General features: G+C 38.1%; 3 protein-coding genes across 8 annotated transcripts in view; 1 reads left to right on the top strand and 2 right to left on the bottom strand.

The window, feature by feature from the left end:
• Nucleotides 1-101: 101 nt before the first annotated feature.
• SAK (polo like kinase SAK) lies at nt 102-3,435 on the bottom strand. The gene is made up of 11 exons (XM_034340566.2): nt 3,220-3,435; nt 3,060-3,155; nt 2,780-2,993; nt 2,591-2,703; nt 2,420-2,512; nt 2,055-2,336; nt 1,441-1,980; nt 1,077-1,382; nt 738-1,019; nt 486-662; nt 102-413 (listed from the first exon to the last, which is right to left on the bottom strand). The coding sequence occupies exons 1-11, from the start codon at nt 3,256-3,258 to the stop codon at nt 234-236; spliced, it is 2,322 nt and encodes a 773-aa protein (XP_034196457.2). The 5' UTR covers nt 3,259-3,435; the 3' UTR covers nt 102-233.
• A 3,093-nt stretch (nt 3,436-6,528) lies between these two features.
• The window catches only part of Tdrd3 (Tudor domain containing 3), a 35,231-nt gene continuing 17,825 nt past the window's right edge, over nt 6,529-23,934 (bottom strand). Inside the window, exons 1-11 of one of the 5 annotated variants that reach the window (XM_034315801.2) lie at nt 11,901-12,022; nt 9,570-9,654; nt 9,305-9,504; nt 9,099-9,246; nt 8,807-9,040; nt 8,599-8,732; nt 8,278-8,523; nt 7,547-8,201; nt 7,358-7,471; nt 7,180-7,279; nt 6,531-7,105 (exon numbers count right to left, since the gene is read on the bottom strand). In XM_034315801.2, coding sequence (XP_034171692.2) covers nt 6,936-7,105; nt 7,180-7,279; nt 7,358-7,471; nt 7,547-8,201; nt 8,278-8,523; nt 8,599-8,732; nt 8,807-9,040; nt 9,099-9,246; nt 9,305-9,504; nt 9,570-9,654; nt 11,901-11,944 — 2,130 coding nt within the window. In that variant the 5' untranslated portion in view covers nt 11,945-12,022 and the 3' untranslated portion in view covers nt 6,531-6,935. Of the gene's footprint in view, nt 7,106-7,179; nt 7,280-7,357; nt 7,472-7,546; nt 8,202-8,277; nt 8,524-8,598; nt 8,733-8,806; nt 9,041-9,098; nt 9,247-9,304; nt 9,505-9,569; nt 9,655-9,756; nt 10,120-11,900; nt 12,023-23,934 lie in introns of those variants that run through there. The other 4 variants (XM_034315802.2, XM_076692554.1, XM_034315800.2 and 1 more) reach the window with 4 other exon arrangements.
• Nucleotides 12,226-20,171, top strand: Tsp74F (Tetraspanin 74F). Of its 2 annotated transcripts, none has more exons than XM_034315803.2 (7): nt 12,226-12,501; nt 17,569-17,665; nt 18,176-18,370; nt 18,459-18,629; nt 18,750-18,842; nt 19,478-19,618; nt 19,882-20,171. In XM_034315803.2, the coding sequence occupies exons 2-7, from the start codon at nt 17,588-17,590 to the stop codon at nt 19,927-19,929; spliced, it is 726 nt and encodes a 241-aa protein (XP_034171694.1). In that variant the 5' UTR covers nt 12,226-12,501; nt 17,569-17,587; the 3' UTR covers nt 19,930-20,171. The 2 variants fall into 2 exon arrangements, with proteins under 2 accessions (XP_034171694.1, XP_076548674.1); XM_076692559.1 differs by lacking the exon at nt 12,226-12,501 and adding an exon at nt 12,617-12,864.

The following is a 23,934-nucleotide window of genomic DNA, read 5'->3' as shown; positions in this document are numbered from 1 at the left end:
CGTCTCAGCGTCACTCATAGCATGTTTCCGCATTATTAAAAGGAAGGATTAACCAACACATAAAAAATATTAAAATATATATTTTTTATTATTCTTAAAAAATCTGTTATTTTATAATGGGGAAATATAATATACTTTATAAATCTATAAAAATAATGTACTTATATATAATTATACTACTCTAAATCTATATTCTATACAAAATATTCAATTCTCTAAATATACATTTACAACTACCGGATATTTTTATGCTTCGGTTGAACTATGTATTTAATAACTACTGGGAGGTGACGTAATTTTTCTTTAACAATATGTGGTACTTCCGAATTTTGTTGATAATGTTGATTATATCTTGTAACCATACCATTGTTGCTCTCATAAACTATACCCCCACCATAGGTTTGAGGACTTACCTAAGGATAACAATTGAATTTGATTAAAACAAAACTAGTATAGATTTGATTACAATTTTTGATCTTACTTACAGTTAAAGCAGTACCATCCTTATAATCAACGCGAATATCTCCGGATGATAGTTGTGTCGCCGTACCTATACCCGGAATCGCTATCTTATTAGTATTATTTAAATTTCTTATGGAATTTAGTTTTCGTGACCGTGACGCTACTGTCGAAATAACAGAACTGGCATCAAAAGATGGCATCTGAAACACCAGACAAATACATAGATTATACTTTTCAAGAAATTTACATACATATACATATTCTTCGTTACATACCACGGGTGTGCTGTTCGTGGTCTGCGAAACATTTTCTTTTCCTTGCGAACAAGGAGAATCATTTAAGGCCGTGCTAGGCCTACGTCCAATTATTACGGGAAAACAAGTATGTCCCGTTGCCGCTTCTAGAGATGTTAAAGTAGACTCCAGCAACAAGCAACGTTGATAGCACTCTGAATAATGTTCATAATATTCATCATAATGTGATGGAAATTCACTTTCTGTATAAGTAGAACCATCGCTTCTCTCAGTTATTTTAACATTACCATCAACACGCACAACCTGCAGTAATTATCAACATTTTCATTTGTTCAATATTTGAAATACTTATTTATATACCTTCACTCCATTATAGAAGTGAACTTCACAATCAGGATGTGGTCCATTTTCCATGAAAAGACATTTTGATCGTTGCGTGTACAGCGTTAGTTTTGGTGTTTTAGCTCTCACAAGTTTAATAAAACGCGAAGCGTATACATATTTCCTATGATGACGTATAGGTAAATTTTCATAGGAATAAATACTATCTGCACCACGAGATGGTAATGGAGGTGGTTGATTACCCACTTCCGTTGAAACGATGGGTTTATAAAGGATAACTCTTAAACCGTCACTCGATATACGGCATACTTCGCTTATTTTTTCCTGTAATATAACAATCACATTACAATGATCTCTGGTTTTTATTTAACTTTATACATACCACGCCATTTCGACGTTTGATAAATTCAATGCACACTTCTCCGTTATCTAAAATAGTAAGGATCGCATTTTTTGTTCTATGCCTAGTAGGTTGTAGTCTTTCTGAACACAAAGGTGGAACTTGCAATTTTCCCCCATCTTCGGTATTTTCAAAACAGTTCTCAGCTTTCTCCTTTCTTTTATATTTATCATTCTTCTGTTTTTCAATCTCCTCATATACATCACAATTGCTATAATGCTCATTCTGCGAACATACCCTACTTTGAGGAGGTGGTGGTATCCCAGCTAACATCGAATTTTCTTTTGCGCGGTAATCGATGCAATTTACTTTGTATAAATTTGTTTTTGTAATAGGTTCAGATAAAGCTTCGCTTCTTGCACTAAACATTGGTCCTAGACCGTTGGACATCATCGGCATCGTTGACGTTCTTTCTTCCGATTTAGAACGCATTCTCGGTCTCCCGTAGGAAGACAAAGTTCTTCCAACTCCTGAATCAAGCATACCATCCCCGAATAGCCCTTTACTCATACCATTTTTCTCCTATTAATATAAACATTTAATATAATTTAAGAGTAAAATTATGTTTAATTTATATTTATACAGATATTACTCACACTATGTAATTTATTTCTTTCTAAATTAGTTATAAACGGATGTTTCGGAATATCGCGTAAGCGAATTCTATCTTTTGGATTTTTCTTTAACAATTTATCAATAAGATCCTTAGCATTATCTGATAAATGAGCTGGCATTACATAATCAGCCATCACAACACGTGTCAACGTACTTTTAACAGCGTCTGTATCAAATGGTGGTTTGCCAACTAATAAAGTATATAGCATACACCCTAAACTCCATACATCTGCTTCTAAACCATGCGATGATCTCGTTGCTATCTACAAGAATACATGAACGAATATTTTGGAAGTGCCTGCACTTTTTTCCTATATAAACTATTTTAAAAAATTACTTAACAAACCTCGGGCGATATATAATTAGGAGTACCGCACATCGTTAAGTGTTTCTCATCAGGCCTTGTCAATTGAGTAGCCAAACCAAAATCTGCTATTTTCTATAAATTAATACTCAATTGTACTTAATATTCTCAATTCAATCAAATTAGAAAGCTATAATATATAGTTTCCCTTACCACTTGCATATCTCTACTTAAGAGCAAATTAGACAAGGACATATCTCTATGCAGTATTTGGTGTGAATGCAAATATAACAATCCTTGCACTACTTGTCTAATTATACGAGCAGCTATAACAATGAAACCTCATGAAATATCTGTAAACTTATAAAATAATTGAAAGTATAACTTGGTTTAGAATCATACCTTGCTCTTCGGGTAATGAACGAGAACCCTGTAGTTTAAGAAAACGTTGAAGCTCTCCATTATGACACAGCTCTAATACCAAATAAACATAATTAGCATCCTCAAAGAATGTATACAATTCAAGTACTGCTGGATGCTTTAGTCTTGAATGTATTGCGACTTCTTGACGTACTCTACCCACCATCCCAGCAGCTTGCATCAATTTCTTGTCGATCTAGAATTATTTTTTAAATTCAATTTTGAATGACGCGTCACTTGTTAACCTATAAATTTAAATTACCATCTTGATCGCCACTTCCATGCCGCTGCGAAGACATTTCGCTCGATAGACACTAGCAAAGCCGCCTTTTCCAAGTAAATTTAATACCTCATAATCCTAAAATTAGAAGTAATTAATGGAATGTATCAATGAAACAAGCGTATAAATTCAAAAAGCTAACCTCTATTTGTTCACCGAAACCTCCCGATAGCGGTGGCATTTCCAATACCGAGGTGACAAAATAGTAAAATAGTTTCACTCACCACGGTCAATAAATAGCACTTTTCTAATACATGAAATTCGATGGAAATGAAATATATTTAGGAAATATATCAATAAATTTTGTAAATATAAATGACATGGCGCGACCGCCATATATAAATTTTAATATATCTTGTATCATGATAGGTGGCAGTGACTACAGATCCAACCATGAACCAGACTAGACATGCATTGTTTTCACTACGGGGTCTCAGACATAGCAGGATGATTCGTCTTACATCCTTGCATTCTTTTCATCCCAAGATTCTTTTCATCCCTACATTCTTTGCATCCCTACATTCTTCTTATCCCTACAATCTCTTCAGCCCTACATTCCTTACATCGCTTCATCTCTTATATCCATACATTCTTTCCATCTCTATATTCCTTACATCTCTTCATCCCTACATTCATTACATCTCTTCATCCCTTACATCTCTGCTTCCCTTACATCCCTGCATTCCTCACATATCTACATCCCCTATATCTCTGCATTCCTCACATTCCTGCCTTCTTTATATCCCAACATCCCTTACATCCCTGCACCCCTTACAAGCCTGTATCCTTTACATCCTTGTATCACTTATATTCCTGCATTCCATACATCCCAGTACCTCCCTGAAATTGAGTTGAAATTTTTGCGGCTATAAGGCCTGCGATTTTATACAAATTTAGTTCCTTTTTTCGCCACCAGAGGGCGCTAACACGACATCGAAGTTTTAGTTCACATTTTTGCCGCTAGAGGGCCAAAAATCAAGCAAGCTTTAGTTCCTTTTTTCGCCACCAGAGGGCGCTGATTCGGCATCGAAATTTTAGTTCGCATTTTTGCCGCCAGAGGGCCAGAAAGCGAGCAAGCTTTAGTTCCTTTTTTCGCTACCAGAGGGCGCTGATTCGACATCGAAATTTTAGTTCACATTTTTGCCGCTGGAGGGCCAGAAATCGAGCAAGCTTTAGTTCCTTTTTTTGCCACCAGAGCGCGCTGATGCGACATCGAAATTTTAGTTCCAATTTTTGCTGCTAGGGGGCGCTATTTTTCGAGAATTTCGCGAGAATTTTGAAAAAAAACTTACCTTTACTTACTTTTACTCGAAGCAGTCTTTATAACATATTTATTATAAGGGATGCAGAGATGTAAGGAATATAGGGATGAAAAGAATGTAGAGATGAAAGGAATGTAGGGATGAAAAGAATGTAGGGATGTAAGGGATGAAGCGATGTAAGGAATGTAGGGATGAAAAGAATGTAGGGATGTAAGGGATGAAGAGATGTAAAGGAATTCCGTAGGGGTTCGGGGCTGGGGCCCCGGTTTTCACTGCACGCGGTCCAAGGAGTACCGGCATCGGGTGTGGCCCCCGATATTGGCGGAGTGTGGCACATGGCGGAGGGTCAAAAGACCCTCCCTACCGACCTAGTGCAGGCCACCGTGGTGGTTTCAGTGGGTAAAAATCCCACACTACCTCCGCCCCCTCCCCAGGGGGGCTGAAGGTGTCTTTCTGAAGATTTCCACCACGTTAAAAAAACAAAAAAAAAAAAAGAGTATTTAAGCGTTGCAGGAATGTAAGGAATGTAAGGGATATTGAGATGGCCTTGGCCTATAATGAGGGATAAAATTATATAAATAACTGGAAAAAGTAAAATAAATGGCGTCCTCGGCTGAGACCCAGAAGTGGGATATAATCACAAATGTTATTTCCCTTCGATGAGCTTATTTATTACGCAAAAAAAAATAAATGAAGTAAATTAAATAAACTCTGGAAAAAAATTATACTGGTTGTGCCCTCTTCATACGGATCTGATATTATCCAGGGGTGTTAGGGACCCCGCTGCGCCAATGACGCCTTCTACGTACCGACCTGATATCATAATGGGGTATTAAGGACCCCGAAACGCCGATGACTTTCTTTAGATAATAATAATATAGCGTCCGGGGTGCCAGGGACCCCGAAGCACCAGTGACTATCTCTGTATACCGACATGACAACATCTTGAGGTCTCAAGAACCCCGAATCATCGGTGACACTGTTTGCATACCGACATTTTGGCATCCGGGATATCAGGGACCCCAAAGCACCGATGACACTTTTCGCTTACCGACACTACGCCATTCGGGGTGTCTGAGACCCCGAGGTACCGGTGATGCTCTTTGCTTACCGACACTACGGCATTCGGGGTATCTGAGACCCCGAGGTATCGGTGACGCTGCATGCCGGTATTATGCCACCGGGGTGTCAGGGACCCCGAAGCACCGGTGATACTGATTGCATATTGACCTTTTGGCATCCGGGGTGTCAGGGACCCCGAAGTACCGAGAACGCTCTTTGCTTACCGACACTACGGCATTCGGGGTATCTGAGACCCCGAGGTACCGGCGACGCTGCAGCCCAATATTATGCCACAGGGGTATCACGGACCCCATCGCAAATAGCGAAATATAAGACCTAAAACCGAACAAATCGTGAAACTCACTTATTCGAGATAGTGATGGGTACGACCGGATCTAGCGAAATATAAGACCTAATAATGAACAAATCGTGAAACTCACTTGTTCGAGGTAGTGATGGGTACGACTGGATCTGTAACGCATACGCACTGCAATTATTTATTATAAAACAAACTTATAAATAATTAAGAAATTATTCACTCACAAACAATGAAAATGATATATTTGTAAATCACAAACGATTTCCAATCAATTACAGTTATCAGTTATCACAAAATCTGTTTATTATAAACAATTACTAAAAAGTTTCGACTCACATCATGATTGAAATAAAATTGCTAACTACAAAAGAACTAATTTGTCACAAACGTTAAAAATAGACTCACAATCAATCACAAACGATTTACAAACGAAATACACTAAGAAAAATTAAAAATAAGCCAATGTTATTATTTCTTCCGGCTAGCTTCATGTAGGTATATGCAATGTCGCCTGCGCTTTGGGGTCCCTAATACCCCGGATGATAATGCAGAAAGAGTCGCTGGTGCTTCGAGGTCCCTAACACCCCTGTATATCAAGTCAATATACATACATACACGGAGTGCCGTCGCAAAGGGGTCCCTGACACCCCACGATGCTATAAGGTCGGCATCCAGACTATACTAACGAAGAGCAGATGGCGTTCATTCTCAAGGCACAAATTATCAATTTAAACATATTTTTTCTCACAACTGTAATTTACTCTAAATATCTACAATTACAAATTAATTACAAATAATATACAGCACAATTTTTACATTATGCATTTGGATTGAATGTTAATGTTTTAGCGAAAATGGATGAAATATCGAAATGTTGCACATTTTTTTAATATTAGTATGTAATTAGTCTACAATATAAATATCTTGATGTTCTGGGTAATATAATAAATACCTTACATTAACGTTTTTAGCCATTAGTTTCACTTTCGGTATGTAAGGAAATAAAGGATATACACATATTACATATTTAATTTATGAATTATTTGTGGCACAGGACTTATTCATGTCGCGTCTTAAACTATTGACCTATTATTTAAACCAGCATACACAAAAAGTATGTAATTCTTTTTCATGAGGTCAATGATCAAAAATAACACAACTACAATCAGAAATTTAGTGAAGTTCAGTACTTTTGCTAAAAACTTTAATGGTACATTAAAGTAAGGTACTATTTGGAGTATTCATAGGCATAGAACTCTGGCATCGTTGTGCTGGAGGTTGATAAATGGGCTGTGTACTTCGTTGCTGATTACGTTTCTTATTATAACTACCAGATTTATTTGCAGGAACAACTCCATTTCCACCTCTACGAAATTCCATTCCTGCTATAAAAATTTTAGGTCCTTATTTCTTTTACGAAAAGAATAGACATCTATTTTTAAAAGTTTTGTTAATTTACCAGCTATGTGATTTTGCGTTTGATCATAACGTAGTTGCCTGTTGTTAAATCGTTGATCTAACTGCTTTTGATCTAGCGCGTAATCTTGAACAACTTGATGCTAGTGTAATTGAAATAGAATAGTTAACTTATGTACACAATATTAAATACGTGATAAAATTAACCTCACTTTACGTACATCATTTGTTAAAGGTAAACAGTCCACTTGTAGCACTTCTTCATAGTTTTCAAATCCTTTGAATTGAACAACACATGTCCTGTCTGATACACCAGTTACTTTTGCGGTGTAATACTGTATGTTAGAAATATTAATTAAAACAAATACAATAATGTTTTACCATGCACATAAATGGATATATTACTTTACCCTGTTATCTTCCCAGTACTTGGCTAGACATTTGTCACCTACTCGCCAAACCCAGGTACTGCCAACAGGAATATTCGCATTTTGATTGCTATTATACTGATTTTGACCTCTTTGATTGTTGGGCCCTATAGTTCCTTTGCCACCAGAATTGTCATTCGGTTGAAATCTGTTCAGTTGGTTTTTGTAATTTTTATCAGTTGTACTTGCAGGATAAGTCCTATGCGTTCCGTCTTCTTGCGCTCGATTGTGCCTACCGTAAGAAGCATCATAAGTTTGCCTATTCCTGGCATCAGGATCATGATGATTATAATTCCTGCTGGTACCAAAATTTTTTCCCTGTTGATCTTGCGGAGCTTTATAATAATTATTACTATTGGTTACATTTACTCCATCTGTACGCGTGTGTAAACCGGAAGTTCGTAAATCATTTGATTGAGATTTTTGATACGTTTTTATTCCAGTATCTTGTTGAGAATGATTATGAGTATCTTGGTTTCGTTGAAATCTTGGCGGTTTATTTTGCTGAGAATGGTTTCCTCCATTGTACTGAGAAAATTGGGGAGGTACAGTATTGGTAAAATTTGATTTTTTACTGCTCCGATTTTCGTCCGAATGTCTTGGAGGTACTTGATATCCTCGGCCTCCTTTTTGAGCTCTATTAAAACAGATGATTTTAGTTATTATTTCAATTATATTATTATTCAAAAAATCCTACTATTGCAAATGTATACCTTCCACTTTTTCCACTTTGTATTTCATTATTTTTAAACTCAATTCTCTCGTGATTACTTTCTGTATTTTGTGTATAACTATTTTGAGATAGATTATTTGTTTCTGCAGATTCAGACTGTAAAGGTAATTTATCTTCAAGAAAATCAAAAAGGGATATTTTTCCACTACTTGGTTTGCTTTCCTCAGATTTCTTCTCGAATCGTTTATTTCGCGGTTCACGTGGTTCCCGGACTTCTTTGAATGTACTAAAATAATTAAAACTATAAGGTTAAGAAGATTGTAAATATTGAATGCATTCAAATAAAAGAAACCAGATATACCTCTGTTTACTCTCTGCTTTCTGCAAACTTTTCAAAGCTTTATCAACATTATTTCGATTGACTTTCAATGCATATTCTGCTTGTTCTATAGAAAAGCCTTGGTCTACAATTTTTTGTACACTATGATCTAAAAGCTGTAAAATAATCATAATAGTTTAAACAAATTGTAAAATAATCGTGATTGCTCTAAACAAGTGTTAATTTGTACCTGTTTATTTCCACCACCAAACACTTTTTTGCTACCTTGTTTAGCAGCTTCTGCTATAGCATCCTTACGCTGAGCTTCAAACTCAGCATTTTCTTTACTAGCTTTTTCTTTCTCTGCTAAAGCTTTGAAATTCTTATCATGTTCAGAGACTTTTATAATCTTTTTGCCAAATGGTATCCATGGTGGTGGTCCACCTTCTTCTGTAGACCTTACTCTTGTATGCAATGCTAATTTCTGTTATAAAAAGATAATGTTAATTTCACATACATTAAAATTAAATTAATTAACTTACTTTGTTCAGTTCCCATTTTTCTACAAGGCTTGTTACTTTTCCTCCGAGCACTTGTACTATCTGTGATGGTTTAAGTAAGATAATTCCATGAGACATAGGTGGACTTCCTGATCCAAGCAATATTTTTGTGCCAGGAGGAGTATTTAAGCTAAAATATAATTAAGTTAATCACACAAATAAAAATTATACAAGTATTTGTTTCTTACCTTAAAAATGAAATGTGTTCAACTTCTACAGCTTGAAAATTATTTTTACCATCCGTTAAAAATAATTTCAACAATCGTGGAGCTGCACGGGATTCCTCATTGCTTTTTGGTGCAGCAACATTACGTAATTTTTGTATTTGTAACACAATATTACCCTCATTAATATCTCCTTGACCACTACCAATCTCTCTTAAATCAAGCTACATAGGAAACAAAGAAATAATCATTTCTATTCACTAAAATTTATATGATAAATTATACTTACATCCAATAATCGCTTAATGATCTTTTGTACATCAGTAATATTTTCCGAATCACTTGCAACGGTATAACCATGATCTGTAATGTACCTAATTCAAATATTCATAAGTATTTATATATTCAAATTTAAAGAGATACTTAAATCTACAGAGTTCTGTTAAGCATCACAATAGATTAGGTTCTATACACACCACCCCTTATCTTTTAACTTTTCCATAATATCCACAGTAATTTTGTTTATTGAGTCGGATTTCTCAACGAAATAACTGATTTATTTTGCCAACTTTATTAGGAGAAATTTCATGCACGTTACATGCATGTATTCGACTTGTACATAAACATGTGTCAGCTGACGTGTAAACCGATAAGAAATATATTTTTGAAAAATCGATAGCTGTAAAACGAAAATCGAATATTTTCGCAGGTATCTGACGCCGTTTATTATACGGTCTGATGCCACCTGCTTCTTCCAAGTAACGAACAAAAGGAACCGCGCCTATCAAACCTCCAATTCTCTGCCACCATCTTGAACATTTACTCTACCGTGATTTTAAGATCGATATATCGGTGCTGTGCACTAACACGTCACTATCGATACATCGTTTGTTGTTTAAACTTAACAATATAATTACTTTATTCATTAGCAGTGAATTAACACCCACCGTAATATTCTTGTGTGAAATGTAAAGCCTCGATTATTTGCTAATTTTATTAAAAGGTTATAAGTAACGATTACAAAGGTTATAATTTTATATTGTTTTTTAATCGCATTCATTTATAAACCTTTTTTGAAAGATATATGCTCCTAAAAAAACAATTTCATAAATAATGAATTTCAACAAAATTGAAGTACAGTCAAGTTCAACACTTGAAGAAACATTTAAGGAGTTATGTAATATTATACAGTTACATAGTAATTGCATTTAATATAAGCAAAGTGAAACTATTAAACTTCAGAAGAAATCTCATAAAACAACTCAAGTAGTTAATTGGAGTAATTGAATGTAATACATCGTTATTTGAGAATGATACTGTAAAATGATTGCACGGGCAGAAAATAGGTCAGGTTTTATGCGTTTAGTACTAAAATCAAGTTTCACTGAATTGTAAGAGTGGCGTTCCTCGGATCCTTGAAATTCCATTGATTGCACAGCCGTTATTTCTACATAAATTAAACTGCTACACATATAAGTTTCATTGTAATTACAATTTTAGAATACTAAAAATAGTAATGTAGGCTGTATAAATTATTTCGTATCATAGGTAAATATGTTCGAATAAGTCATGTAAACCAATTATGGCTGACAAGTTTCACAGAGGTCACTATCACCGGCAACCCCTATAGTAACGAGGTATAAGAAAGTCATTAACTGCTGATCGGTTCAATTTCAGCTGACGATTATTGCTCGGGTGGAGCTCCGTTTGAACAAACGATGAAATTAGATCAGACAGAAACTAACTTCAGAGATGACGGAAGCATATAGGCATGATTAAGACCAAGACCCACCCATATCATCGTACCAGCAATTTGTACAAATTTCATCTACCAAAAATGATGATTATCATAAATTAATTAAAATTCCGCGTACAATGTATAAAACCCATTTTAAATGAAACCTTATCATGCTAAAGGTGCGTCACGCTAGATATAGATAATACAACAATAACATTACATATTTCGGCGAAATAAAGTTATCATTTTTAACTTTCCCATGCATCAACTAAATTATCCAAAGAGAATAAAAACAATACCATTTCGTATAAATATTAACGTGAATTACGAAATCGTCGATAAAAAAAAACCTGTTTGCTATTTCACATTTTACGGCCACGAAGTTCAGATATTTAAGAGATACGTGTTAAAAATTCAGACGATTACGACAGAATTTGTATTCTTCCTTCGAGTCTCTGCTAATTATGTTCAATGATCGTAAGAATTCGATCGACAATGATTATATTATTACATATGTTATAAATGATATATTGTGTCAACGGGTTGGATGCCATATGGATCATATTTTATTAATAAAATAAAAAAATACACAAGCTATAGTAATTATATCTATAATTATAACGTGCTTGATCACACGTAGCTACTGTGACAGAGAAAGATGATACACAAAATATAGGGAATATCGACCAATTGAAATAAATAAAACTAGTTGGCGACACAAGGGCCTTACTAGGATTAGCTCCCGTACCCGATTCCCTACAATGTACGTAATATCTAGCAACACTAGGGTACTTCATTTGGTATGTGGCACGATTCGAGAATACGAGATGTATCTCGGTGCATACATATATTTCACACGCAACGACCAAAGACGTCACGTACCCCACTTTCGGTAGCTCTCCCCTTCGTGACGACGGATTCACCATGGATCGTACAATGGGTACACATAGCACATAGAAGCGAAGACTGCGTTGTGTACACACAGGTATAGGATGGTAAACGATGACTCGCGGTGGAAAAGGGAGATTCGAATAAGAACGTAGAGCGAGAGAGGGGAGAAAGAGAAAGACGGAGAAGTTTGCAAACGACGAGGAAAGAAATAATATGAGAAAGAGAGGGAGATAATCAAGGAGACCGAGCAACACGGAAAGCGGTAAGGGAGAGAGAGGGAGAGAAAAGGAGGAGCGAAAGAGAGAAGCCGAGTAGGTTTTACCATTTCAGTTTCACTCAGACCCGGCCTGAAATCGCGCGTGTCCACTACGATACTCGAGCCGCAGCTTCGTGTCTGAATTAAGCGACCAATTTTTCTACTTGCCGGTTAACCGTGAGATAAAACCACCCGGTCAGTGATTTTTTTTCCACCCCGCGAAGCAACAGTTACAAATCGTGCTGCGTGAAACGGTGTCACGTTTCATCGGCGAAAGAAATTGTTTATCTTTCGTGCGCTACCGACAAAACAGGCTGCTTTGATATACGACACGATGTGAGTAGAAACCCTTTGAGTATCTCGTTAATGTACGCGTTTTCAAGTCGTCGCGAACTACGACGCACATTGGAGCGGGCGGACAACCTGCAACCAGTTCAAAATGTTCTATTTATTCACGGCGAAGCCTTAAGATTCAATACGATTGCGAATTCATCGATGACGAATCGATTGTTGTTCATGAATTGAACATGGAAACGCTGTGCTCAGCTTTTTTCGCGGACAAAGGACCGTGGACGACAATTGACGAACGTGAATCAGTAAGGAAGTTCAATTAGATGCGATCTAGCGTGCTGGAACGATAATTCACGGATTAAATGACGCCTACGAAAGTGAACCGAGAAGTTGCGGTATAGCCACGAGGTTAGAAATCCCCGTTCGAATATCATTTCGACCGTATCGCGCGCGAATACGATTTCGATTACGATCGATTGATCGAGATGTTTAAAAAACGCGTGCTTGCGACCGCGCATGCGCACCACACTGATAATCGTAAAATGTGTACCCAGAGGTTATACTGAAAACGAAAAGAGGATAGATGTATACGGCCATAAATCTTGATGAGGAATTATTTTCCAGCATCCATGTTGTTACGAAGCATCCGATTGTCGCGACTATTTCCCTTTATGCGCCGTTAACGCTATAGTGAATATAGGCGCGTGCAGTACGGCACGTAATAATTGCAATTACTGAAAATATGATTGATGCAGCTTTCAATTTAGCACGGATGCTGTCATGGTCCGCGTTAAAGTTCTCCGTCATTTTGCTCAGATCTTGACGATATTATTAATATATTCAATAAATATTAATATTAATATGCGTCAAAATCACAGCCGACTTCGCGGCATTCTCAACGAAAGCTTCAAGTTTTTTCACTCGCCACCTTGTGATTTGTCTCTAATTTTCTTTTCCCTCTAGTTATCGAATGCCGGTCACCAATGACCCCCAATAGTAGCCAATGTGTTAACAAGTGAAATCGAGAAGAAAGAGTCTGTAATCGTAGACATACGGAGCATCATAACCCGAGCTCGGTGATCGTATGTATAATACGGAGTGTATAAACCAGACGACCTCGGCTTCGACGTAACTTTCGACCGACTGAAAGGAGTCCTCCCTTTAGCTTTTTCTTCGATCGTGTTTTTTTTTTCGCCTCTTAGCTGGCGACCCTTCTTTCCTTTGTAGGTCAGACTTCTTCATGTTATAACGTGCCTTTCAGTATCGTTCGATCGTATCGCCGCCAGGAAATAATATTTCCACTTTCGCGTTCATTGATTTCGATTTATCCTTACGGTACAAATGAAAGGTCACGTGCAGGCTATACTTAACCTAACTTTGATTAGATTTCATGAATTCAATCATTTTTACGTGCCATTTTAACGCTTTAATCGCCACAGTAGAAGTAGACACGTCTGATCGCACACTCCAAGTCTCTTAGTTTGTTATTTTTCATTATTAGCATTATTCTCAACCTGCTAAGAATTTATTTGCTCGTTTCTTTTACTAATTGCTTAATTATATAAAATCTGAAGTGTCGATCATCTGATGACCACTATAGCAAGAACGAGAAACGTTTTTTTAACGATTTTCTCATCGTTGATTTAACCTTCGAAAGGATGTTTCAACGTCGGAGCGTAAATTCTTTAGTTGTTTTTCCGGTATAATTCAACGGACATTTAGCAAACGACGCTTGGGTAAATGTTACCGTCTCCGGAGAAAACGATTCGCGAGAAGTCGTGACTGCAGCGCAGCGTAAAATGGGCGCCTTGGTATGCGTCAATGATGCAGGTATAAACGATGATGTCAATTCGAATATGTTTTGCTGCCATTTGCCACTTCTGAATCACGCGGCAGATATTAAGCGGAAACTTTGAATACGAAAATGATAAGAACTATATCGCACGATTATTAAATTTTACAAATGACTCATCAAAGAGGACAACATTATAAACAGGTTATTTCAGTAGATGAAGGTAATAAGGCCGTAACGAGGTTCGAGAGAGTGATCGATAAGTGAAGTTGCTTGAACACGTTCGCAATTACCAGGAGGAAAGGATCCGCGTTGCTCTAATTAAAGTCCCTGTGTTGGCCAGTGCCTCCATTACCTGTTAGAACGAGGAAGGAAGCGTCTGAATGACGTCACGCGGTGCAGGTCCGCTCGCATTATTATTTTTACGTTTTACATTGCCCGTGGATTACTTAATGCGAAGGGAGAAGCCACTTTCTCTCTCGTGTAACGTGTCTTTAAGGCAGTATGCCGGTGCGTGACCGAGTCTTGCCAGAACATTACCTCTATAGCTTGTTGCAAAACCGGTGTACTGTCCACCGATCGCAGCAAGTCCAACGAGAATAATGCAATCTGATTGGTCGCGCCCCACCACAGCTCACGCGTACTTTCGGAGCTGACGTATGATTGGTCGAAACGGTCGCATCTACTAGACTCGTGTAAAATTGGGGGGCCAGTCGATGTGTGCGTTGTACCCTCTCTTGCCCCTCTGCCGCCCCGCGAGACTTCTTGTCATCGCTGGACAGTATTTGTATCCGCTACAAATATAGTATTACGTAATATCAACGTTGAATTTAATACCATAGGGGTCGGTGATTATTTTTTAGAGCATTTGATGCGTCATACTCTAGGTATCCAGTACAACACACGACTGGGTCATTGCTGTCGACGCGTATGAATACCATCGCGATAATTTCGTAACGATTAAAGGTCGTTGAACGCTAACACGGAAGACTTATCTTTGTGAAAATCTGTAGCTTGGAAAAATGTCAACTTCTGTCACCATTATTGTTAGATATAGAACTAGAACGCTCCTCCATGGTGACGAAGGAAATCAATAGACGGGAACACGTACAAGCAATGTCACGCGAGAACCTTATACATTTTTTTATGACAATAAACATGCATTAATTATGATGTAAGTTGAAGTAATCAAGGGTAATGAACAACACGCAAGTTAATTATGTAGACGACCTTCGTTTGGGACACGAAAGCGTAATAGCATGATCTTCACGCTTGTTGCATGGACTCATCTTTATTATTGCCGGATGGAACAATAGAACAGCCGCGAAGATCATGCCGGTTTTCTGCAAATCTATTAGGAAGATCTTTTGAATCGAACTGTGAAGCGAATGCAGTTTCTCGCTCGACCAGTCTTCACCTGTGTAATTTTCCTTCGGTATTTAAAAACCGATATAAGCCTGCATCACTATCGTTACAACTAATTGCTTTCCGTATTGATGTAATCGTAGATGGAAACATCAATTTGAAACGTTCAAAGCGGGAAAAAGAATAACGAATCGATATATTTTTATTATAAAAATTTAAATTTTGTATTATATTTAATAGATGTATTGGTGATACAATTTGAAAACACTGTTTCCATGGAAGGATAAGAATCGAACACGGAAATTGCTGCCTGCTATTGCGAGTGCGCAGGATGTTGCTATTCCACGTAAACAACATAATTCTTTTTCCTGTCACGAAAACCCCCGCCGAAGCCGTTCGACTTTTCTCGATCTAGGTCAAACGCGTTGAAGAAAATTGTGAGGAATAATGCGAAGACAATTGAATAATGTCTGATCAAGGAGCCTCGAAAATGAAGGCATCGCGGTTTAAAAATTAAAACGAGGTTCATTAAGAGATACAGTTCATCACTTTAATCTCTGGTTAATCTTAATCGAGGCGACCTCTGGCCACTGATTTTCCAACATACGTCTATCTTTAATTTTCAAATATTTTTTAAGTGCCACCTTGCGTTACTTTCAAAGTTATTATTATTTCATAATAAGAATTCAAGTGATCAATCTTACAAACATTTCTACCCCGTTTTTCTTTGACATTCTACGTTTCCTAATTGTGCGTCATGACCCACTTCCCGTAACAATAGTTGGTACGCCTCCATCTATGCGAAGGTCATCGTTCATGATGGCTGGCAGGTGCAAAGCGAATCCACCCCGCGAGTATTGAATGCTCGCTTCTGAACGCGAGGATCGCACTCAATGGTCACGATATACGAAGTGAATCGATCGTTATTCTTACGTCACGTAGATCCGTCAGCTAGTTATGAGTAACAACGCTCGTTGGTGATTCAGGGAACAACAATCGCGCTGTTTGTTACTCATCAACAGCGATGGTCTTGAAACTCATTCGACACGCAATAAAACGGCAGGATCTGCGTGATCTGTTTTAATGGAAGCTATTTTTTAATCTCTCGATCTGTGTCCTTCTCCTCGAAGGATCTTGAAATTTTGGGGGAATTATGAAACTGTAATTGACAAAAGCGGTTGTGTTCTTAGATCTTCATAGAAGATAAAAATTGTGACACTGAATAAATGATTTGTTGCAAGGACTTGTGAAAGTCTCGAGGTCCACTGAAACAATGTCACGTTGATCTTATATGGAAATTCATGGAAAAATCATAGTTTAAAATCCGGGTTCCATGAGGAAAATGGTGGGTCCGGGGTTCCACCCTTCCCCAACGTTCCCCTGTCAACGTTTACGCGGGAAAATTTGAATTGATATTTATACTAAATGTTATAATATATCTATAATAACTAAAAATTATATTATTTTATTTTTTAAATTACCTTTAATAATAATATCGTCAAAATTAAGATTTCGGGATGGCTATGCATCGTCGGTCAAAGATGCGTCGAGATTGAAGATTAATTGATATGAAAAATTAAAAGTGACGCGGTAATGGCGTAATCACGACCAATTGCTAATAAGAATGTAGGTCGGCGGAAGGAAAAAATTGAGGACGATCATGAGCAACATGGAATCATGAAGGTGTCTTCTGCTTGCCGTGACATCAGCACGGAAACAATTACTAAACCGACTAGCTAACGTCTGCTCGCCTTTAGGAATCACAATGACGAAGATTACGCGATCGTTCGGTCTTTGTATGGACTTGAAATTACTGTTGCACTTGCAAAACAACATTCCAAGACTTTCTAAGTACAGTCCGTTTCGGGGAAGAATTAATTTCTTTCCGAAACGGCTTATCAAATCGATACTTATTTGCAATAAATAACTTATTTTCTGAATATTATTGTTCGCAGCTCAAAAACATAACGAACAATGGGCTACGGGACGGAAATGGACAGCTGTGGACGCTGTATGAAGTATTCCTTGTTCTTCATCAACTTCGTAATATTCGTAAGTATCATTTCTTTCATTTTTAACAATATAAACTTACTCATTTTAAAAACGTCACACCGCAAAATATTCATAGTCCCTTTTTAAAGGGTGCTGCAGTTGCAGTAGAGGAGAGGGTGCGAATATGGGATACCCATTCTATTTTCAGATGTTGAGAAATAAACATAGAAATTTTGGGAATTTCATGCGGAATGAGCTGTATAAATATAAATATTATAAACTTTACAAAACTTCTGATTTTTTTTTTTTCATTTTCTCTAATTGATGGCAAATTCGAGCTGATAGAAGATCGGGTAGTAATACGAGGCAGTGTTACTTTTGAGAAAAATGAAGTTATTAAACTAAGATAGAACATGAATAATAATAAATTAAATTGAACAGAATATCAAATATAATATGACAAGCACAATTAAACAAAGCCCATTAGTAGTATGACAGGTATTCCAATCCACAGTTCGCCTTTACTATCTTTAAAAAATCTATATAATGAATAAATAAATGTATTTGCAGATTGGTGGAGTTACGATAGTTGGATTAGCATCGTGGGCAATGTTGGACAAGGTTCCCTGGATAGGTGAACTTGTTGGTAACGATCTCCTAACAGGTGCAATCTACGTGTTATTGGCCGGTGGTGTACTCGTCGCTATCATCTCTTTCTTCGGTTGCATCGGTGCATCACGGGAAGTGAAATGCATGCTACTCACGGTAAAACACTCTCCGTGTTCACGCGGAAAATCAAACTGCCCTTAAACCGATGATCGAATTAACATTGAAACGAAAAAAATGATTTCAGTACTTCATCATCGTATTTCTTCTCTTCGTAACAATGCTAATTGGGGGAGTACTGGCGTACGTTTTCCGTGAAAAGTTAGTGAAGGGCCTCGAAAGAGAGATGACGAGTTCGATGAGAGTTTACGATTCCCGTAAGGCTGTCAGAGAGGCCTGGGACACGACGCAGACCACGGTAAGTACCGGAGAAGAAATGCTTGAAATCGTGAAAAATTTCACGCGATTAATTATGTATTTTCGAGGAGCTCTCTGTCTGACTCCGACACTTTGCCACGTTTCTTTTTTTTTTTTTAAGCTCCACTGCTGCGGTGTACACGGCTGGAGAGACTGGGGAACTCAGGGACTCAACGTGCCACAGAGCTGCTGTCGCGAAATACAACCTAACCAGGTAAAAGATTAATTTCCTTAACGAGCTCGTTCTTCGGATACGCCGTAGCCTTTGGCGAATCCGTGCATACGTAATTAGAGTAATTAGTGATTTACACTCTAGTCCCGTCTATGCATAGCGTCTAGCGTTATTACCTTCATGGAATTTGTCCGGTCTAAAGACTTCTAATTTATGTCTGCTTTCATATAAATCTGAAGTACTTTCTTGTTTTTCCTTAATTAATTAATTAAAGAGCGATAATACCTACAGCCGGTTTAACAGAGCTCTGTTGCTCGTATCGACGATTGATACTTGGACAGTTGGAGGTGTTGCAAATGAAATAAGAAAAATTAGATATTTTTATAATTCAATGCATAAAGTTAATCTTAATTAAAAGGACTCGACTGTTCTGAAGCCATTCTATTATACTTAATAGCATAATTGTCTTGAATCAGACTATCAGGGAAGTCTGACAAACGATCCCAAGTTCTGATAGAGTCACGATCTATCGATTACGTTCAGAAAATCATCCTTTCCTTGGCAATCTCTTAATCGACCTCAACGTTGTTTCACCTCTCACGCTTTCACTCGGTTCGAACGACTTTCTCAAGCCCGAAATTGTTTCCTCACCTCGGCCCGATCGATCTTTGTTGCAGCGATTCAACTGCAGTGCTGGACCAGACACAGTGAATCCTTCGAATGCCTATCTGGCCGGTTGCATCAATGGAACGCAGATTTACATGCAGAAGCACGCAACAATCATGGGTGGCGCTGGAATTGCCGTCGCGTGTCTGATGGTGAGACTTTCTCTTTTTCATTTGCATTTTAATCGAATCTGGCTACGGTGAAGATTCATTAAGAAACGCGATAATTGAACACTTTTCATTTTATGCACGATCGTTGCGAGCGATATCATTGGAAAATTATTCTTTTCTCTTTGATTGATTGCTGCATTATCAACTAACTCATTTTGATTAATTGAGTTTAATTACAAATTCAAGTTGAAAGAGTGAAAATATTTTTTTTTCTTTTAACGCCTGGTTATTTTCATTGTTTACAGTTCTTTGGTATGATATTCTCCTGCGTGCTGTTCAAGATGATAGAATAAACTCAAGAGAGTTGTCGAGCTAATGAAGTGGATATGGCAGTCGTCCTTGAGCAACTCATGAATTCATAATCATCGTCATACGAGCGAACCCGAGCTGAAGTACGAAAATCAAAATGCATCTTCACGCGCATCTACTTTCCAATGTACAGATTTCACCATTTTTGTTACGTTTAGTATGTTACTTCGATGTATGTACCTCCGTTCAACGATTTCTCTTTTTTTCTTTTGTAATTTATAAGAAACACTCTGAGTACTCTCCTTCGATTGCGTACCGTACTATATGGAATTTATATGGTAAAACAATATATACCTTATACGCGTAATAAATAAACAACATGTACAAAGGTGAAAAATTGAAAAGTTTATTAATTTTAATTTCGAGATGGATCTATTGTTTTTGGAATGTTGTCTATCGATCTTTAATTGATATTTCTAAGCTTTATTAATCCTAAACACTTTGAAACGATAGATCTATCACGAAACTTTCTCTTCTTTTAAATCTGAATACTTTCGCTGCGTTAACAAGGAGTTTATCTAATTTTTCATCGTTGCTCTTTCTGATGGACATTCGATCGAGCTCTTTAATTTCGTTAGCGAATGGCGCATGTGTCAGGATGTTTTCCCTTTCGCGAACCCTATTCAGACACCCTCTGCACACGCCATATCCTGTCTATCCAATAGTGAAACGGACGTGCATGCGATAATTCCTTTCAAACGATTTGCTTGTCTGTACAAAGGTTTGGTAAAGTAATCTGTCAATCACCATTGTACCGAAGATGAAATTGTTAAAACAACTTTCTTTTTAATGGAACGTTCTATACTGTCTGTGGTGTTCATTACAGGCTGCAGGTACAATTATTTGAGAGAAAAGGTAGAAAGACAGGAGTCTTATTACTCGTTTTCTCCGTCGTAGCCTGTGTTTCGGTGGAAATAGAAAAAAGTCGAGTAACGTGGCTACAATCTTCGGTAATGAGAGGGCGTATATAGCTTTTGTTTCGGAAACAGCCGGTACGTTCGCGAATCTCCGATACAAAGGCACCCATAGACCAATCCGAGTCCCATAGAAACCATGCTCCACGTCGATATCCCGACATGACCGTCTGGTCATTGTACAGCGGAAACAAGAAATCTCTGTTTGAATATTTCAACGATTCTTTTTTTCATTTACAAAGACGTCGAATTAATCCTTTAATTGGAATTAGCTTTATATTTCCTTGATCAATTTTTAATGTTTTTGTGAAAATATCGTAGATCATGTTTGGAATATTAAAAGTTTTCAAAATGAAACCAGACTTACGATATATAGGTTTTGTGAATTGCACGTGAATGGAATTTGAAATCAAACATACATAGTGTATTGGTAGAAGGATTGAAGTTTAGAATTTCAAAGTCTGCGTACCCAATAAGCGACTGGCTCCTCTATGTTTGCCTACAGCTTATTCACCCCTTTGTTGTCAGGCTGCGCGCCTCCTTGCATTAAAGCGCGACGGGTAGCCGTAATCCAGGCGTCTCGCCAAAATAAACCTTCGTCGCACTCTATCAGCCGTCTTTTTATTTTCCGTTTAATTATCGAACGACGGTACAGTCTTTCACGAAAATTCTTTCCATAAAATTCAATAAATATCTTACAATTGTTTTAATTTTTATAATATAGGACGCTCTTGGTAACCAAGAATAATGTATAATTTTATTAAACTCTTATTTTATATAAAATGGTTCCTCGATCCAAATTCGGAATTTTCGCAACTGTTTTATGATACACTTTACAGCAGAAAAGTCTCGGTTCAGGTTTTAAAACATTCACGGGGACACCTGGTCAGGGAGTAGAATTTCTGTCAAATTTTTCATGACTCCAGGGCAAGTTGTACAGTCTATAAAAATACTTAGTACACTGCAGATGAAATAGGAGTGAAAATTGGATCGTTTCAGTTGTCGGTGCGAGGTGTGGTAAAAGAGGGACAGATAAAACAGGTACGACTGTCGTACCGACTGCAGACCTAACCTCACCTGGGGTTTCTGGTATCCCTAAAATCATGACCCTTCGAGAACAAAGCCATGTCCAGTCTTTTTGTACCTATAGTCACCAAGTCCTTCCTTCCCTTTAGTTTATTCACCCCAACATGCGTCACCCTTCGTGCGCCTTAGCGCCCAGGCGTGACTGGCTGCCATTCCAAAGGCGTCCAAACGATTCGTGCCTGCTGTACGCTTTTCTAGCCAAGCACCTTTCCGCATTTTCCTTACCGATCAATTTAAAACAAGCAATTTTACTGTGAAGAATTACAACGATTTCAATTTCTTCCAAGTAATCACCAGAAATTCCTCTCCCTCGGCTCTCTTCGTTTTCTCAATTCGCACACGACTTTCACCGCGATTTTCTGCGCTGGTATTATTCGCCCTGTAGGTTCAGCTACGCGTCGGCCCACATACACACGATTCACGACAACTTTTCGCCGTTCTAGGTACGCAAAACGGTGGTAAGCGTGAAGCTCGTGTCGTAATCCCACGCAACCGTGCGTGCGTGCGTGCAACGATACTCGTTACTATTCTTTCCCCGCCGAATAAGCTCATACGACGTGTGCCGTTCCCGCGCTACGTTACAAAGCCCTTCCTCTCGGACAATGACAAATGAATCGCAACACACTACTCGTCGATAATGCTACTCGTCCCGTGGTCCCGAGATCTCCTCCGATACCCACGTACCAGGCTACTTCCCTCCATTCTTTTCCGTGCTTCTAGCACACCATCCCACGCCAGGACAATTGAAAATCGTTCGAACGGTTGAAATCGAGAATGATGCCTCTTCTCCTACATTTCCTGATCTATCCTAATCTTTATCAACCATTCGTTTCGTTGCAAAAACTGAAGAGAAGAGCAAATCTTTGACGAACGATTTGTTTTTCGGGTTTAAATGATACAACTATCGAACGGCGGACCATGGAGGGAGCCCCAATTTTGTATTAGGTACAAACGATCATTTAACTTAGCAAGTATTTTACATAAAATTATTCTCAACGAATTATGAAATATCTTTCTTTAAATTAAACAGAGATTTGCATATCTGTACTTTAAATAGAGAAAAAATGTATTAAATTTTGTATGGCGCTGGTTTTGCCTTACTTCTGCCCGCTCTTTTTACCTTTATTGGTACACTTTCCGCCCTGCTGACGTCGGACTTGCTCCGACAGAGAGGAAACAAGGAAAAAAGAGAGGGACACGTCGGATGCAGGGAAATAGAGAGTAGACGAGAGATATCTACGTATTGATTTCGTCTCGAGCATTAAATTCGAATAGGCCGGAACAGAGGGAGTCGTCCAGGTGAAACGGAGAACTACGGAGCCACTTCAGCCGGTGTTCCGTTGCAAATTAAATTGTACTCGAACTCGGCAGCCAACCGCGAGTAGGCCAATGCAATTCGCCCGAGACCTAACTATTATGCAAGCTAATATCGTCGCGTTTGCATCATCTAACCATTGTTGGCGACGCGACATTTTACTCGACGCACAATAACAATATTACAACGTTAATTCTCTCCGTATACGAGGAATCATCAGGCAACGTATGCCAAATTTCTGTCATAAATCTCCTTTCACCGACGAAAAAAGAAGAAGATCCCGAAAGAGAAAAGTTTGCCCGTAAACGGATCGAGCTGGTTCGAAATGGAGAACATTAAATTACGCTAATGATGATAACATTTAATATACCGTGACGATGGCGAGGCTGCTTTCGGTCATGCTTTATTTGACGTGTCAATTAATCAAGCGAGTTACGGGAACGTTTTTTCACCGCTCGGTTCTTCGCAAATATTTGCGTTTTACCGTTATTCACAGCGAAAAATGCCCCTCGCGATGGGAGTGTTGTGATTCACTCGGCCGAATTCGCGCGGAAAAAGTGCATCCACGAGATACGACCCGACGAAGGCATTCTCATTTCGATGAAGAAGAAGAAGAAGAAGAAGAAATCCTCGCGGGGCTGAAAGTAGAGCGGCAGATTTCCCGTACGGTCCAA

Source organism: Osmia lignaria, chromosome 15 (genome assembly GCF_051020975.1).
Source record: "Osmia lignaria lignaria isolate PbOS001 chromosome 15, iyOsmLign1, whole genome shotgun sequence".
Taxonomy (NCBI): domain Eukaryota; kingdom Metazoa; phylum Arthropoda; class Insecta; order Hymenoptera; family Megachilidae; genus Osmia; species Osmia lignaria.
This window is presented reverse-complemented; position numbering and strand designations above follow the sequence as displayed.